This window comes from Staurois parvus, unplaced genomic scaffold (genome assembly GCF_062004578.1).
Source record: "Staurois parvus isolate SC_StPar_1 unplaced genomic scaffold, SC_StPar_1.0 ptg001510l, whole genome shotgun sequence".
NCBI classification, from domain to species: domain Eukaryota; kingdom Metazoa; phylum Chordata; class Amphibia; order Anura; family Ranidae; genus Staurois; species Staurois parvus.
Window position 1 is genome coordinate 425,452 of NW_028319306.1, and position 15,962 is coordinate 441,413.

The 15,962-nt window shown below is 44.0% G+C and overlaps 1 protein-coding gene across 3 annotated transcripts in view; it reads left to right on the forward strand.

The window, feature by feature from the left end:
- The window catches only part of RETREG3 (reticulophagy regulator family member 3), a 213,646-nt gene that overhangs the window by 99,803 nt on the left and 97,881 nt on the right, over positions 1-15,962 (forward strand). For all 3 annotated transcript variants that reach the window (XM_089662651.1, XM_089662649.1, XM_089662650.1), the window contains exon 6: positions 10,074-10,158. In XM_089662651.1, the coding sequence (XP_089518777.1) occupies positions 10,074-10,158 (85 nt within the window). The remainder of the gene's footprint in view (positions 1-10,073; positions 10,159-15,962) is intronic.

The window sequence follows — 15,962 nt, forward strand, 5'->3', positions numbered from 1 at the left end:
GGGTCTCATCCACAGGACTCCACAGCCAACCAGCTCACTCCACCTCCCTGGTTACGGTAGGTCATACTACCTAATGGCTAGACATTAGGGGAGCCTGGGTGCTGGAGATCTCACCATAATCTCCCAAACTGCTCCATAGTCAGGCTCCTCCCCCACCAACACACGTGTCTGTACTCGCAGAGAAGGCCTGTTGATAGGATCAACTGGCAGTTTATGCATGACACCCTGGAACACATTGGACTGGGGTCGTGCATGTTGCGCTTGATTTCTTCTCTCTACTCTTGTCCCTCGGCTACTATTAATGTCAACAAGACACGTTCTGATTTTTTTATGATAACGAATGGTACGTGCAGAGGCTGCCCCGTGTCACCCTTAATATTCATACTTTCCTTAGAGCCTTTCCTCTACAGTACAGGCAGACCCAATAATTATGGGCTACCGGAAGACTTCCATTATACATAAGGTGACTGCGTTCGCGGACTACTTGATCTTCTATTTGACGGACCCATTGGCATCCTTGCTGAAGTTATTCCACTCATTGAACACGTATTGTTCCCGTTCTTATTCCGCACTTTCTATATTGTTGGGTCAGGCCACAATCGCTCTCCTCCACCCCTCCTTCTCCTTCTTATGGGCAACCAATGCAATTCGCTATTTGGGAGACCCTGCTGCCCTTTACATAACCAATTTTGATCCTCTGCTAATTTAACTGTGCACTGACCTACTTCACTGGCACTCGCTCACCTTAGCTTGTTTGGCTGTTGCAGTGCCCTCAAGATGATGCTGTTGCCCTAGATCAGCGGTTCTCAACCTGGGGGTCGCGACCCCTTTGGGGGTCGAACGACACTTTCCCAGGGGTCGCCTAAGACCATCGGAAAACACATATTTCCGATGGCCTTAGGAACCGAAGCACCGCTCCTCGATCCGTCTCCAGGTGTGGGCGGGGTGACATGCCGTCCCTGTCATCTGGACACACCCCCGGGATCAGTCCTTCCTCGTCGGTGATTGGCCGCCGGAACTGTAGCTCAGCAGAGGCACACAGGCGGCCAATCACCGGCGAGGAGGTGGAGCTTGGAAAGGAGGAGCCGAGCGACACCGTGAAGATCGAGCGAGTGAAGAGGAGGAGAGCGGCCGGAGAAGGAAGACATCTGACCGGTAAGTGTCTGTACCATGGGAGAGGGAGAGAGCGAGCGAACCCAGGCTGGAGCAGGGGTCAGCAAGGTAAGTATCATTGGTGTCAGTGGGAGGAATAGGGCCCAATCATTGGTGTCACTAATACCAATGATGGGGCACTATTCCTCCCCCCACTGGCACCAACGATGGGGCACTATTCCTCCCACTGATACCAACGATGGGGCACTATTCCTCCCCCCACTGACACCAACGATGGGGTACTATTCCCCCCCCCACTGACACCAACGATGGGGCACTATTCCCCCCCCCCACTGACACCAACAATGTGGCACTATTCCTCCCACTGATACCAACGATGGGGCACTATTCCTCCCCCTGACACCAACGATGGGGCACTATTTCTCCCACTGACACCAACGATGGGGCACTATTCCTCCCACTGACACCAACGATGGGGCACTATACTTCCCACTGACACCAACGATGGGGCACTATTCCTCCCACTGACACCAACGTTGGGGCACTATTGCTCCCCCTGATACCAATGATGGGGGCACTATTCCTCCCACTGACACCAATGATGGGGGCACTATTCCTCCCACTGATACCAATGATGGGGCACTATTCCTCCCACTGATACCAATGATGGGGCACTATTCCTCCCACTGATACCAATGATGGGGCACTATTCCTCCCACTGACACCAATGATGGGGCACTATTCCCCCCACTGACACCAATGATGGGGCACTATTCCCCCCACTGACACCAATGATGGGGCACTATTCCCCCCACTGACACCAATGATGGGGCACTATTCCCCCCACTGACACCAATGATGGGGCACTATTCCCCCCACTGACACCAATGATGGGGCACTATTCCCCCCACTGACACCAATGATGGGGCACTATTCCCCCCACTGACACCTATGATGGGGCACTATTCCTCCCACTGACACCAATGATGGGGCACTATTCCTCCCACTGACACCTATGATGGGGCACTATTCCTCCCACTGACACCTATGATGGGGCACTATTCCTCCCACTGACACCAATGATGGGGCACTATTCCTCCCACTGACACCAATGATGGGGCACTATTCCTCCTGTCTTGGAAATTCGCTTTAACGAATTTCTCCTTACCGTGAGTACTCGCAGTTGGATGCGCAGAAATCCCCCATAAAGCTGTGCGAATCTTGCTTACCACGACTGCAGCTAAACTACACAATTCCTGCCCCTCCAACTACTTTTAGCTTCTGTTGAGATGTGGGTGATTGGAGCTCCGTTACCCAAGAATGATCACACGACCCTCTCAAGATGATGTTGGAATTCACATAGAGGCTGGCTTCAGACTCAGCCCCCGGTTTTATTACAGACACACACGCCCCCCCACATAAATAAGGTCAATTCCCTCCCACAGAACAATGCAATGGGGAGTGCCTATACACAGGATGTACATTCCGATTGGAGCATAGCCTTTCCTATTTATCACTGGTCCCCCCCATGACCCCTCTGAGGTCAGCAGACTTCCTCCCCTTCCCCCCATGAGCCCTCTGTGGAGAGCATATCTCCTCCCCTTCCCCCCATGAGCCCTCTGTGGAGAGCATATCTCTTGTCCCAGCTCCTAGCAGCATGTTCATTTTCTGTACAAGCATCCCCCAGGCTAAACACCAGTCTGTACCTGGATGGGCCCGATACGATCTTTATTAAAACACATCCATCCGGATACAGTTCAGGTCGGTAATGGGTTGTAAGATATGCATAAGCCTACACGCGGAGTTCGTACCGCTTGGCGCCTTGCGTTACGAAGTCCATGTGGTACTATGCTGCTGATATGTGGATACAGGCCCGCGGCCCACCGCCAGCAGCATTCGCATCGAATGCCGTGGTGGTATACACGCCGGTCTATAAGCGCAGATCTGCCATCTCATCCATTACTGAGCTGAGTACTGTAATACATACATTGTACATGCGCATGGCCCAATTGCAGCCTTCAGAGCTTTAATTAAGCCACAGGAGAGACATATGAATAACACTCATATATGACACATTTAAAGTTCAACCAACAATACAAAATTTCCATGACACTCCCACGGACACCAATGATGGGGCACTATTCCCCCCACTGACACCTATGATGGGGCACTATTCCTCCCACTGACACCTATGATGGGGCACTATTCCTCCCACTGACACCAATGATGGGGCACTATTCCTACCACTGATACCAATGATGGGGCACTATTCCTCCCATTGACATCAGTGATGGGACACTATTCCTCCCACTTACACCAATGACGTGGCACTACTCCTCCCACTGCAAAATTACAGTTATGAAGTAGCAACGAAAATAATTTTATGGTTGGGGGGTCACCACAACATGAGGAACTGTATTAAGGGGTCGCGGCATTAGAAATGTTGAGAACCACTGCCCTAGATTCTCTGTTTTGATGTGGGCTCTTCTCATCCAGCTACTGCCCTCGTTTTTAAAAAGCATTAACTAATGTCCTGGGAGTTTGAATGGTTATTTTGTAAACTGCGCCTTCAGCTTCTTCACCTACCTAAGATCCGGGGTGGAGTGGGCCTTCCTGATATGTGGGCCTACTATAGAGCTGAGAACTTTCGGCAGTGGGGAGTGCGACGGTGGCGGCGTCAGACCCCCAGCCCTTCTCACCAACTCGTGACCGAAGGACTAGCCAATCTAAAACCACGCTGTCACGTGCGTAACAATACCACACTCAGCTGCTCCCTGCACAAAGATTTTCCAGCTAATGGACCACAATCTATGTACCGCAGCCTGAGAGTGACTTACTGGGTCAGGTTAATTACGCAATTAACCCTTCACACTGCCACCACCGCCTTTTTTGTAGAGAAAAGGAGGAAACTCGCCAATATTAACAATAACACTATGATGTTTGAATAATCATCTGTATACCACTGTCACCGCAAGCAGAGATATATAGAGGTTTTAAAACACACAGTAGCGCTCTTCAGAGACAGGGATTCTTAGTTTGCATTAAAGAGCTTTAGAAACAGTTCAACGCTTTTCAGATAATAGGATTTACTACTAAAAAGGTCAAAAGGGTGCAATAACAATATTTACAGAAAATGATGTAGTATATATACATATATATATATAAATACAGAGAGCAATAACACAGCAAAGAGATAACAGAAAGAAGTTTAGAGAGGTAGATACTTGCCGTCAGCCTTGGTTTAAGCAGATTAAGTTTCAGAGCAAAGGATACCATCTTCCAAGTTGGTTCCTGATGTTAAAAGGGGAGAAGTCTTCAACTTACTGCTCCAAGCATAACAGCCTTTTTCTAGGAACTCAGCAGGGTGTCTCCTTACAGCAGAGAACCAATCGCCTCATTTGGGGAGGGGAGTTGTAGGCGGGGGACTCAGACTAGAACCAAAATCCCTTGGAAGTTATACCATGGGCAATAACCTTCCCTAGGTACATGTAACATTCTATCCACAGATAGATTAATATGCAGAATCATCTGCTGAACCTCTAGATATCAAACATGGCATAGTTCACTATTTCAGCTAGAACTATATGGCTTTCTGCTCTCCTGTAGACTTCAACTAGGGGGTGTAAGATATCCGACGACTCGCATTAAACTGAGCTATCCGAATATATGCTTGGTCTTTATGTAATTATTTCCCATCTCCAGATATAAAATTATATGGAAAAGTGGGTTTTAAATGTGTTGTCTGTTTTACGGCTAGCTGGAATGTCTTTGAAGCCCAGTGATGGACTGGTTTATGGTTTTATGATTCTCTCAGATTGAGAAGCTAACAGACACCCGGGCATCAGCTAATTTGTGCCATCAAACACCTAACGAGTGTCGATTTAGCTGATGACCCCGCAGCATGCCTGCTACACCTCATGTGATGACCCATTAAAAAATACAAGGCCTCTCCTACTATACAGCTTTTAAATGCAGCCAAGATGTGCATTGCCCTATGCTGGAGGTCTGTCCACCCACCTACAAAGTTCTCCAAAGTGAACAAACTAAGGGACATGGAAAACCTCAGAGCTACCTTCCATAACTGAGAGGAGTCCTTTTGCGACACCTGGAGACTGTGGCAATATTTTGTGTACATGGATGCATATTTGCAAGAAGTCTTTCAACCTGGTGGGCTTCTCCAGGGACCATTTACTGTGAGACTCTGGGTTAGAGAACTCTTTCCTTGTTTTTACTGTCACTCTTTGCTTTTTTTTCGGTTCCTCTTACTCTTCCCCTGGTTCAGGGGCCCTTCCCTTGTTACCACAACCACAATGCAACTTATGGCTAAATAAAGGAATTACAAAAAAAAAAGCGCAATCTTCCAAGCTGGAGGTGTAAATAGCATTCTAACAAAAGAAATACACATCTTACACAATAAGACTTCTAATTACAAAATTTACATCCAATATACAGTATCTGCCTAATCAAACCTAAATGTTTGACAAAATGGCTGTTCGAGTTTTCCCCCACAGTGGTTGTTCACGATTGCTTCGAATAAAGCCCTTTAGCCCAGCACAGGCTCACTACACTGGTCATCAGGTTAGCTTCTACTTATTTATCCATTTATTTATCTTGATTTGGATGTGCTGTTACACATTATTATGGACAGCTTTTTTGTGATATGTATGACATGCATACATGCAGTCATGGCCAAAAATATTTACACCCCTGCACTTCTGTCAGATAATGCACCGCTTCGCCCAGAAAATTGTTGCAATTACAAATGTTTAGGCATTCTCATGTTTGTTTCTTTTGTTTGTATTGGTATGACATAAAAAGGTGGAGAAGCAAATAGCCACATTTTTGCATTCCGAGTTTGTGATCCACCTATAGCTTGTAAGTAAACCCACCTGTATCAATTAACAGGTGCTGACAATATATTAATCACACTGGCAATCAGTTAAAATGGTGAAAAATTGATTCAACCTTCCTGTTGTGTGTCTCTGTGTGCCACATGGAGCATGGTGAAGAGAAAGAGCAGAAAAGAATTGTCTGAGGAATTGAAAGCAAAAATAATGGACAATCTTAAGGTTAGAAGTCAATTTCCAGAGATCTTAATGTTCCTGTGTCCAGTGTGCATTGTCAAGAAGTTTACAGCCCATGGCACTGTAGCTAATCTCCGTGGATGTGAACGAAAGAAAAAATGTGATCAGATTGCAACAAAGGATTGTTCGAATGGTGGCTAAAGAACCTTGATCAACTTCCAGACAAATTCAAGCTGACCTTCAGGCACAGGGTACAACTGTGTCAGCTCACACAATACGTTGCCATCTGAATGATAAGGAACGCTGTGGTAGCAGACCCAAGAGGACCCCACTGCTGACACAAACATAAAAAAGCCAGATTGAAGTCTGCCAAAACGTACCTGTGGAAGCCAAAATCCTTTTAGGAGAATATGCTGTGGCCAGACTAAACAAAATTACAGCTGTTGCATGGAATGTGTCAGATTTGGCTTTTAGTTTCTTCATTTTTTTGTGTCAAACAAAAGAAATAAACATGAGAATGCCTATACATTTGTAATTCCAACAATTTTGGGGGCGAAGTGGTGCATTATCTGCGGAAATGCAGGGGTGCCAATATTTTTTGCCATGACTGTATATCTACCAAATAGACTGGATCTCATCATCGTAACTGGCCTCGTGGTATCTGCCTGCTCCCATGCCGGCTCCAGGAGAGCTATTTTCTGATCCAGGCTTGGGGTATCTCTGTGGCTCTCTGCACCTTTCCCATGGTAGGTAAGTTCTAGCCTTCACCTCAGTGCTCCATTATTTTACATTTTTCATATGTTATGTGTACTAATGTTTTCTGTTACTCTCTACTTAGATGAAGTGGATGTCTTCCCTGGTCTTCGGTGGAAGCTGGTTTGACCGTGAAACATACTGCTCTGGTGATGAAGTTTCCCTACACATTACATCCTTTGGGTTTGCTGGTGTATTTTAAAAGCTGTTCACAATGTATTTAGGGAAACCATCCAGTTTAGGCATATATTGATGGGATGCTCCTTTGATTTTATAATGTACTTTATATGTTTTTAATCTTTTTGTGTAATAAAATTTATATTATATTGTGTTCTCTGTACATGGGGTACCTTGAAATTCTAATATCCCTTCTTTTCACAATTAGTTTGCTATAAATAGGATGTTGGGTTCCCTCTTTTTCTTATGGGAGTACAGAGCTGTTTTTGTTCCTGGTGTATGTTCATACCTTTCTCAGTCTACAAGATTGGCATTGCTGCTTCTGCGGATGTTCGTTTTGGTTGCAAGGTTTTGCTTGCTGCGTTTTGAGTTTCGCTGGGTGTGATCCTTTTTTCTGTGTTCATTGAAGAACACTCCTCCTGCCTTGTTTAAGTAAGTTTTTCTTTAGGTGGTTGTTTCTATTTACTGCTACCTACTACCTACTGCTACCTAACTGAAATGTGTTCCAGGGATGGAGGGTGGCCACCAACAGGGGCTGCCCCTAGATTGTGTTTTTTTCTGTTTTACTTGAGTCGTACTCCTGTAGGTGGCTTAACAATTATTATTCGTGATCTAAAGATTTGGCTGTGTCCTTAAAAGCAGGGCCGGATTTATATCTCAGGAGCCTGTAGGCAGAGAATTCTTTTTTTTTTTTTTTTTAAGGGAAGGGTTAGAACACTGTCAGGTTATGTTACCACGCTAGGCTCTGTTGGAGAGATTACTTTTTCTGTCTGGAAAGAATGTTGTCCCCGAGACAGAAAATGAGAGTAAATTTCAGACAGAAGAAACTGTTATTGCTACATATGAAAACTGTAGAACCTCTATTAGCTTTTTATTGATGTCTGTTTTTCTGTTGCAGATTTTCTCTCGCTTTCTGTCTGGAAAAATGTTGCCCTTAGAACAGAAAGTGAGGGAAAATTTTTCTAATGGAGTCCCAGATAGCAGTAAAATCCAGCAGAGGTTCTAACCTTTCTCACTATTTGCAAAGCTGCCCTTTAAAAACTTCCTAATGAATTAAAGGAGAAGCGCAGGAAATTGAAAAACAAACATACTCACATATCTTGCTGCAGCATCAGTCCAACACTGCAGCAGCCCCCACCACTGTTCGCTCAATTCTCAGTCTTAACTGAGCAGAATGAAGGAGGCCAGTGCAACTGGCTCAGCCTCTCAGCGCTGCACTGAGAGGCTGAGCCAACTGCCAGCTGGGCATGTGGGCTTGCAGTGCCTGGATCAGCTTTGTGACATCAGCCAACTGAAGGCTTTAGCCCTCAGTTGGCTTAATCTGGTACACAGGAGACCCAGAAGAGAAGTATTGCCAAAAAAAAATTCTCCATATTTCTACTTAAAGAAAAATAAAATCAATACCTAATGTTCATAAATTACTCCTGCACTGCCACTCCCTACTATTATATTATTAATAATTACTTATATATATCTATAAAGCTGTTGCTACCACCTAACACGTGTTCAATAGTATTATTAAAAAATAAAGTGAAGCGGTGTGTCTTTTACTCATGAAATTATCAATAAATTATGAAGTGATTTAAATAAAATTGTGGTTTTGCAAACGTGTAAATCAATAAACTTTTACATGTGTAAATTGCCATTACTCATGATGCAACCAAAAAAAATTTTATGAATGAACAATAATTGAAATATACAATTATTTTGTGAGTCAGTATTACAAACCCAATATTACTAGTAAAAAATGTGTGTGCCAAAGTTCATATAACAACCATACACAATCTTGTGAATAAACAATAATATAAACACATAGTTGTGTTGTGCATTAGTATTACACATTCCAGTGCATCCAACGGAGCCTTCCCTTGACTTCATCGCTTACGTATTTGCCGGAAGTTGAAGTCTTTGATGCCGTTTGAATATATTTTTGATGTTTTTTTTTTGCTTGTAAGTGCGGTTCTTGCTTATTAAATGGTCTTTTAATATCTACACTATGAGAGGTGTATTTTTTGTTTTTACTGTATATGATCACACATGCACATCTCGCATCTGCCATTTAGCTGAGGAGTGGTTCGAGTCATCAGTGCCTGGATTGATGTGCAGCATTTTCCTTTTGGTTTAAGAGCCCTTGCTGACCACTCTGAAAAAGGGGGTCAGTGTATCTGGTAAGCCCGGATCTTGTTTTCTCGGTAGTGTTTGGTAATACTGGTGATAATAGAAGATAACAGGAGATTTTGGAATGTTCCTCTTAAAGGGGACTGTCATGTGGTTTTCATTTGTGGACAAATAATTCTTAGGTGTTCTCTTTTAGGACGTTTTTTCACTGGATTATTTTATTTGCTTCTTTCATTTTAAGGAGAACACTTGGTAATTTATCTATCTTTTGTACATCCTTTTTTTTTATTTTTCTGTGTTAAATTGTTTTGTTGATATTAGGATTTTCTATGCATTTATATGTAATAGTGCAACAGTTATTGGTTGAGACACCTATGTTCCCCGCATTATACACGGGTCAAGAATTAAAGTGAACATGCATTTGGAGCACTGGCATGATTGGAGTGGTGGCACAATGACATACATACTAATATAATGCATGTTAAATGGGTAGTGATGATATATGTACTTTTGTTCAAATTGAACACCACTGTATGGTTGATATTATATGGACTTTGGCACATGCATTTAGCACTGGCAATGTTGAATGTGTAATATTAACACACAACACAATTGTATGTTTTTATATTATTGTTTATTCAAAAAATTGTGTTTGGTTGATATTATGTGGACTTTGGCACACACATTTAGCACTGGTAATGTTGCCTACTAACTTAAAATAATTGTACAGGTTACAAGCTTCTTTGGAATAGGAGGGTGGAAATATTAACTTCATTTAGAAGAAGCACTCTTTCTGTATTCAAAGTAGGCAAATTGAACAGTGAAGTAGGTGCAATATAAATGTATTTACATACCACATATTAACCTTCATTTAATTTGCACTTTTAGTTCTGTCTCTTGGTCTGTGGATTCCTGACCTTCCTGGCTGTCCTGGGTGGATACATTCCTGGTATTGTACTCTCCTATCTGCTGTGTGAGTTTACCTTTTTATAGTTTTCAAATTATGTAAAATCAGTTTGCTTAATTGTGCCTCATTAGAGGTTAATTCAGCTGTCTTTTGTAGTGGTCAGGGTCTCTCTTGGTGAGATCTTAGGATTTGAGTTACAGGTAAGCCAGCTACAGATAATATGAGTACGCATAACTGTGCCTATTAGATGCTTTATTTATTTTACTTTGTGAAGGGACACAAGGAAAGCAGAGACAGAAACTCCCTATCTCCCTTATAGATACCTGCAGAAGTGTACTTTAAGCTTGTAGGCTTGCATGCAAAAGTTGACCCGGGCTCCCCCACTACCACCCTCCGCTCCCACTGTGCTCCAAGATACCCTTAGTAAGCTTCTATGTAAAAGAGGAAATTTGGAGGGCCCGGCCTACACTCTGTCCGGGGTGGGCAAGCCCTCTGACTTCAAGATTCACACACAAGCTCATCGCTTTCACCCAAGCCTGCCTGCCCTCAGCGAACGGTTGAGCAGGGTAGGAGGGAAAGGCTGTACTGGACTGGGTGGGAGAGAGGGGCTGTACTGGACTGGGTGGGAGAGAGGGGCTGTACTGGACTGGGTGGGAGAGAGGGGCTGTACTGGGCTGGGCGGGAAGGAGGGGCTGTACTGGGCTGGGCGGGAAGAAGGGGCTGTACTGGGCTGGGTGGGAAGCACGGGCTGTACTTGGCTGGGCGGGTGGGGGGGCTGAGCAGAGAGTGGCCTGCTAGGTTAAAGGTTTGCATGTTACCCTGTGTGGGTGGAACCGGAAACTCAAAGGGCCTGGATGGGCCCCTGCCTAGCTAGTGTTTACTGCATTATGCAGGGTGACTTTGAAAACGATTTTCCCCAGCGACAGTGTAAAACGTGATGGCAACCTTTAAGTGGTGGAGATCAAAGATCACCAGGACTCATTCCCCACTTATTTTTTTTTTAAGAAAGAAATTAACTAGCAAGGCCTAAGTTTGTTAAGGCAAATTAAGAAAAATATAATAAAATGTCATTGTAAAAATATTAACTTGGCCTGCTTTAAAAGTGGACAGTGTCATTAGGGCAGAGGTTGATGTCAATCAGTAGAGCAGTGGGTGGTGTCAGCAGGGTAGTGGACAATGTCAACAGTGTTTGTTTTTTTTTTTTGGTAACCACTTGCCCTCCTGAGGATTTACACCCCCCCCCCTTCCTGACCAGGCAATTTTTGTTATTCAGCACTATTTCAACTGGTAAATGTACGGTTATGCAATGCTGTACCCAAACAAAATTTATATCCTTTTTTTCACACAAGTAGAGCTTTTTTTTGGTGGTATTTGATCACTTGTGCACTTTTTATTTTTTGCACTATAGACAAAAAAAGACTGAACATTTTGAAAAGAAAAACTATTTTCTCATTTCTGTCATAAAACAATATCCAAAAAAACTAAAGTTTCATCATAAATTTAGAACAAAATGTATTCTGTTACATGTTTATGGTAAAAAAAATCCCAAATAAGTGTATATTGATTGCTTTGTGTGAAAGTTATAGCATCTACAAACTACCCGACTGCAGGACTTCTCCAGGACTTCCCCCATCCTCTGGAACTCACTACCCCAATCCATCAGACTGTCACCTACCCTCCTCACCTTTAGGCGCACCCTGAAAACCCATCTCTTCAGGGAAGCCTACCCCACCCTCACCTAACAGCCGATCTCCTCCACTCCTCCTACCACTCTATCCCCCACAGCTACTTCCTCTTGTACCACTATCCCCTCCCTTCTAGATTGTAAGCTCGAAAAAGCAGGGCCCTCGAACCCCTCGTGGATTGTTTTGTTACTGTATTGTCTCATGTTCTGTCCCCCACTATAATGTACAGCGCTGAGCAAACCTTTTGGCACTATATAAATACTGTATAATAATATAATAATGGTATAGATAATGAAATTTACACAGCTTTTACTTTCTGACTGCCTATCACATTTCCTGAGGGGCTAAAATACCAGGACAGTACAAACACCCCCAAATGACCCCTTTTCGGAAAGTAGACACCCTAAGCTATCTGCTGAGAGGCATATTGAGAAGAAATCTCTGCCAGAAAAATATACCGCCCTGCATCCACCCACTTCTAATGGTGGGCACACATGAAATGTGCTAAAATATGTTATAAAATATATATGCCGAAGCATAGGGGCCATCCATCCACGGGACACCCCAGGGCCCCATGCTTCGGCATATATGATCTTTTTTTTAACTGTGGATGAAAAATCTCATCCATCAGCACTGCACACACCTACTTATGTATATTCTAAGAGCAAGACGCTGTTGCAGTCAGAATAAACAAGTCAGTGCTGCAGCTGAATGACATCCTCATTTCTCCAGCAGGCTTTTTTCCCCCTTTCTAAGATGGATATTTACAAGCTGTTGGGGCAAACCCCGGCGATTAGGTCGCACGGTGCCACATGCGCCAATTCCAAGATTGTACAAATGTCTAAATAGTGGCACACTTGAATAAACATTGTCCACGTATATGTGGTACCCCACATGGAAAAAGGATGACACCAAATCCCAAACTATCTTGCCACTGCTCCCCATGAAGTCTGAGCATCCAGGGAGGCTCCACGTGACTATCTTTTCCCTTGTAAATCTGGAACTTATATGTATAGCCTTTTGCCCTCTCACAAGTCTTATACATCTTGACCCCATATCTGGCACATTTGCTGGGGAGAAATTGTTTGAATGCAAGGTGGCCAGAAAAATTACTGAGGGACTCATCACCGCAGAAGTTTTGCTGGGGAGTGTAGACATCTGCTAATTTTTGCTTAAGGTGATTTACGGGGGGCTGAATTTTGTGTAGTCTGTCAAATTCAGGGTCACCCCGAGGACGACACAGTGTGTTGTCGTTGAAATGCATAAAACAGATTATACTCTCATATCTATGCCTGGCCATGGCAGCAGGGAACACGGGCATATGATGAATCGGGTCTGTGGACCAATAGAACCACAATTAATTTTTTTTAGTAATGCCCATGTTGAGGGTTAAGCCCAAAAAACATTAAATTCGGAAACTGGAATGGGTTTCCATGCGAATGGTCTGGCAAGGTTTGAATTTGGGTTGGCGGCAATAATCTGTTGTGCATATAAATTGCTTTGATCCACAATCGATGCATACAGATCTTCTGTGTAAAAAAGCTCCAAAAAATCAAGGGGAGTAGTTAATATTGCTGTTTCCGCCTGAATTCCAGGTTGGGCCGTGAATGGGGGAAGTACATGTGCTGCAGAATTTGTGGGCTACCAATCGGGATTTGCAAGCACATCCGGAAGGATACTACGAGCTCTATGGGTCTGTGTACAAATTTCTGGTGGCTGCAGGACACTACTTGTGCTTGCCTCTGCACCAGGGACTCGCCACGTCACCAAGGTGTACTGCAGTGCTGGTATGTGAAAGACTAGGATGTACTAGTCCACTGGTGCTCGACAGTTCACCAAAAGGTAGCGCAGTACTAGTACTGGCACTCTGCTGCATATGAGAGTCGTCATGCAATTGTAACATCTCAGCAACCTGAGAACGGGGTCAGGTACACCTGATCTTAGCAGGGGCCTCTTCTCCATCATCTGAGCTATCTGTCAGGGTGCCGCTGCTGTCTACAGGTTCGTATTCTGAGGCGGATTGTGTCAGTGAGTCTTCCCCTTCACTTTCACCTGACCTCTCAGAATCCTGTAGGCCTCTTCACTCTCCATTGACATTTTGGCCACTAAATTTATAGGTAACTAGTGTGACTCACGGGAAAAAAGAGCACCTGGCTGTCAGGGACTGCTTGAACCACTACAAAAGAATTTACGGGCAAGTGCTAACAAATCAGGCCTGATTCTGCGAACACTGCGGTTTTGTGTCCAATGTATCAAGTACATTGGAGAAGGGGAGGGTAAACGTATAGACTAAACGCAGGTGCTGGGGCTGATCCCACTAACGCTGAGTTTTTGGGGACACTTTACTAATGTGAACAATGGTATAGTGCTGATCTGATCAAAGATGTTGATCCACTGGTGGCAGGGCAGTGATAGGGTTAACTGGGGAGGAGGGCAATTAAGGGGTTAAATGTGTCCAAGTGTTCTAACTGTGTAAGTGTGCTGTTTTACTCACTGTGTGTCTTGATTCTTCTCTCTCTGTGTTGGAATATGCCCAGAGAGAGATGTCATAATTTCATGTACCTGTGTAATTGTAAACACAGGTACAGAAAGATCCCTGATAGGACAGGGGTCGATCATCATTGGCCTAAGTGGGATGATTGATCCCTCGGGGATCAAATCACGGTACCCGTGGGTCGCGCCCCCCCCTCTTTGGGAGTGCAAATCATGTATATATACATGATGTTGCACACCCGTGCTGCCCTGTAGCAGTATTTCTACTGTAGAGCAGCGCGGAAGCGGTTAAACATGTCCAATGAAAAAAATTTTAAAAATCAAATTTCGTCATATATTTAAGCCAAAATGTATTCTGCTACATGTCTTTGCTACAAAAAAAATCTCAATACATGTAAATTAATTGGTTTATGTGAAAGTTATAGTGTTTACAAATGGCGGTATAGATACTGGAATTTTTTTTTTTTTTTTACACTAATAATCGATCAGGCAGTGATCAGTGACTGCCGTACTCTGGCGGGCATTCTGACACTGGGGGGGGGGACCTAACTTGGTGTCACTGACATCCCCAGTGACACCAATACAGTGATCAGTGCTTAAAAAAAAAAAAAAGCACTGACACTGTACTAATGGCACTGGGCAGGAAGGGGTTACCATGAGGGGCGATCAAAGGGTTAACTGTGTGCTGGGAGTGCTTTACTAGGGGGCGGTGTCAGTGTGCTTCACTAGTAAACAAAGCAGCCCTCCCCGTCGGAGATCCTGGGTAATCACTGGGTGCCAGCGGGTAATCACCAGCCGGGATCCGGTGATTGACAGCCGTGCATAGCGGTGCGGTTAGGGTGCCCATGCGCGCCTCCTACCCGGAGATGCAAAATCACGTGTACATACGTGATTTTGTGCACTTGTGACGCCCTGTATATAGCAGTATATCTGCTATATGTCGGTCTGGAAGCGGTTAATTATGTCTTAAGTTTTGTTTGTTATTTTTTTACCTTTTTTAGCAGCCCTGTTGCGGGTTTTGGTGAAATGTCAGGGATATAAACAGACCCTCAATATCTCACTTTTGAGACAGAAAAAGATGTCTCAGCTGCATAGAATGAACAGTTATAGCTTTGTACAGAGCTTCCTGTTCGTTCACAGACTAGTGTTACCGAGTGTTTATTTGTAAAAGGAAGGGGCTGGTACATATGACATACTTACAGGCTCCTCTCCCCGCTCTCCATCTTGAAACATCCCCCACAGCAGCCTAGTGGGAAAGAAGGGGAAGCCTGCAGCGCTGGGCAAAGAATATGGAGAAAAAACGCTTTGTTTAAATTTTTCTGTCACGTGATATTTGTGCAGCGCTTTTTCAAGTATAAATTGTTGGGGAAAAATTACACTTTAATGCATTTTAGTGAGCACAGACAGAATATAATACCCAATTGTTTGGTAAAATACAAAAGATTATGTTATGCCGAGTAAATAGATACCTAACGTGTCACGCTTTAAAATTGCGCACACCCATCGAATGGCGATAAACTACGTTACTTAAAAATCTCCATAGGCGAAGTTTTAAAGGTCTTTTACAGGTTACCATTTTAGAGTTATACAGGAGGACTGGTGCTAGAATTATTACTCTGACATTTGCGTTGATACCTCATATGTGTGCTAATGCATGTGGATGTGCATGAGTACGGGGGACACGGCGTTTCA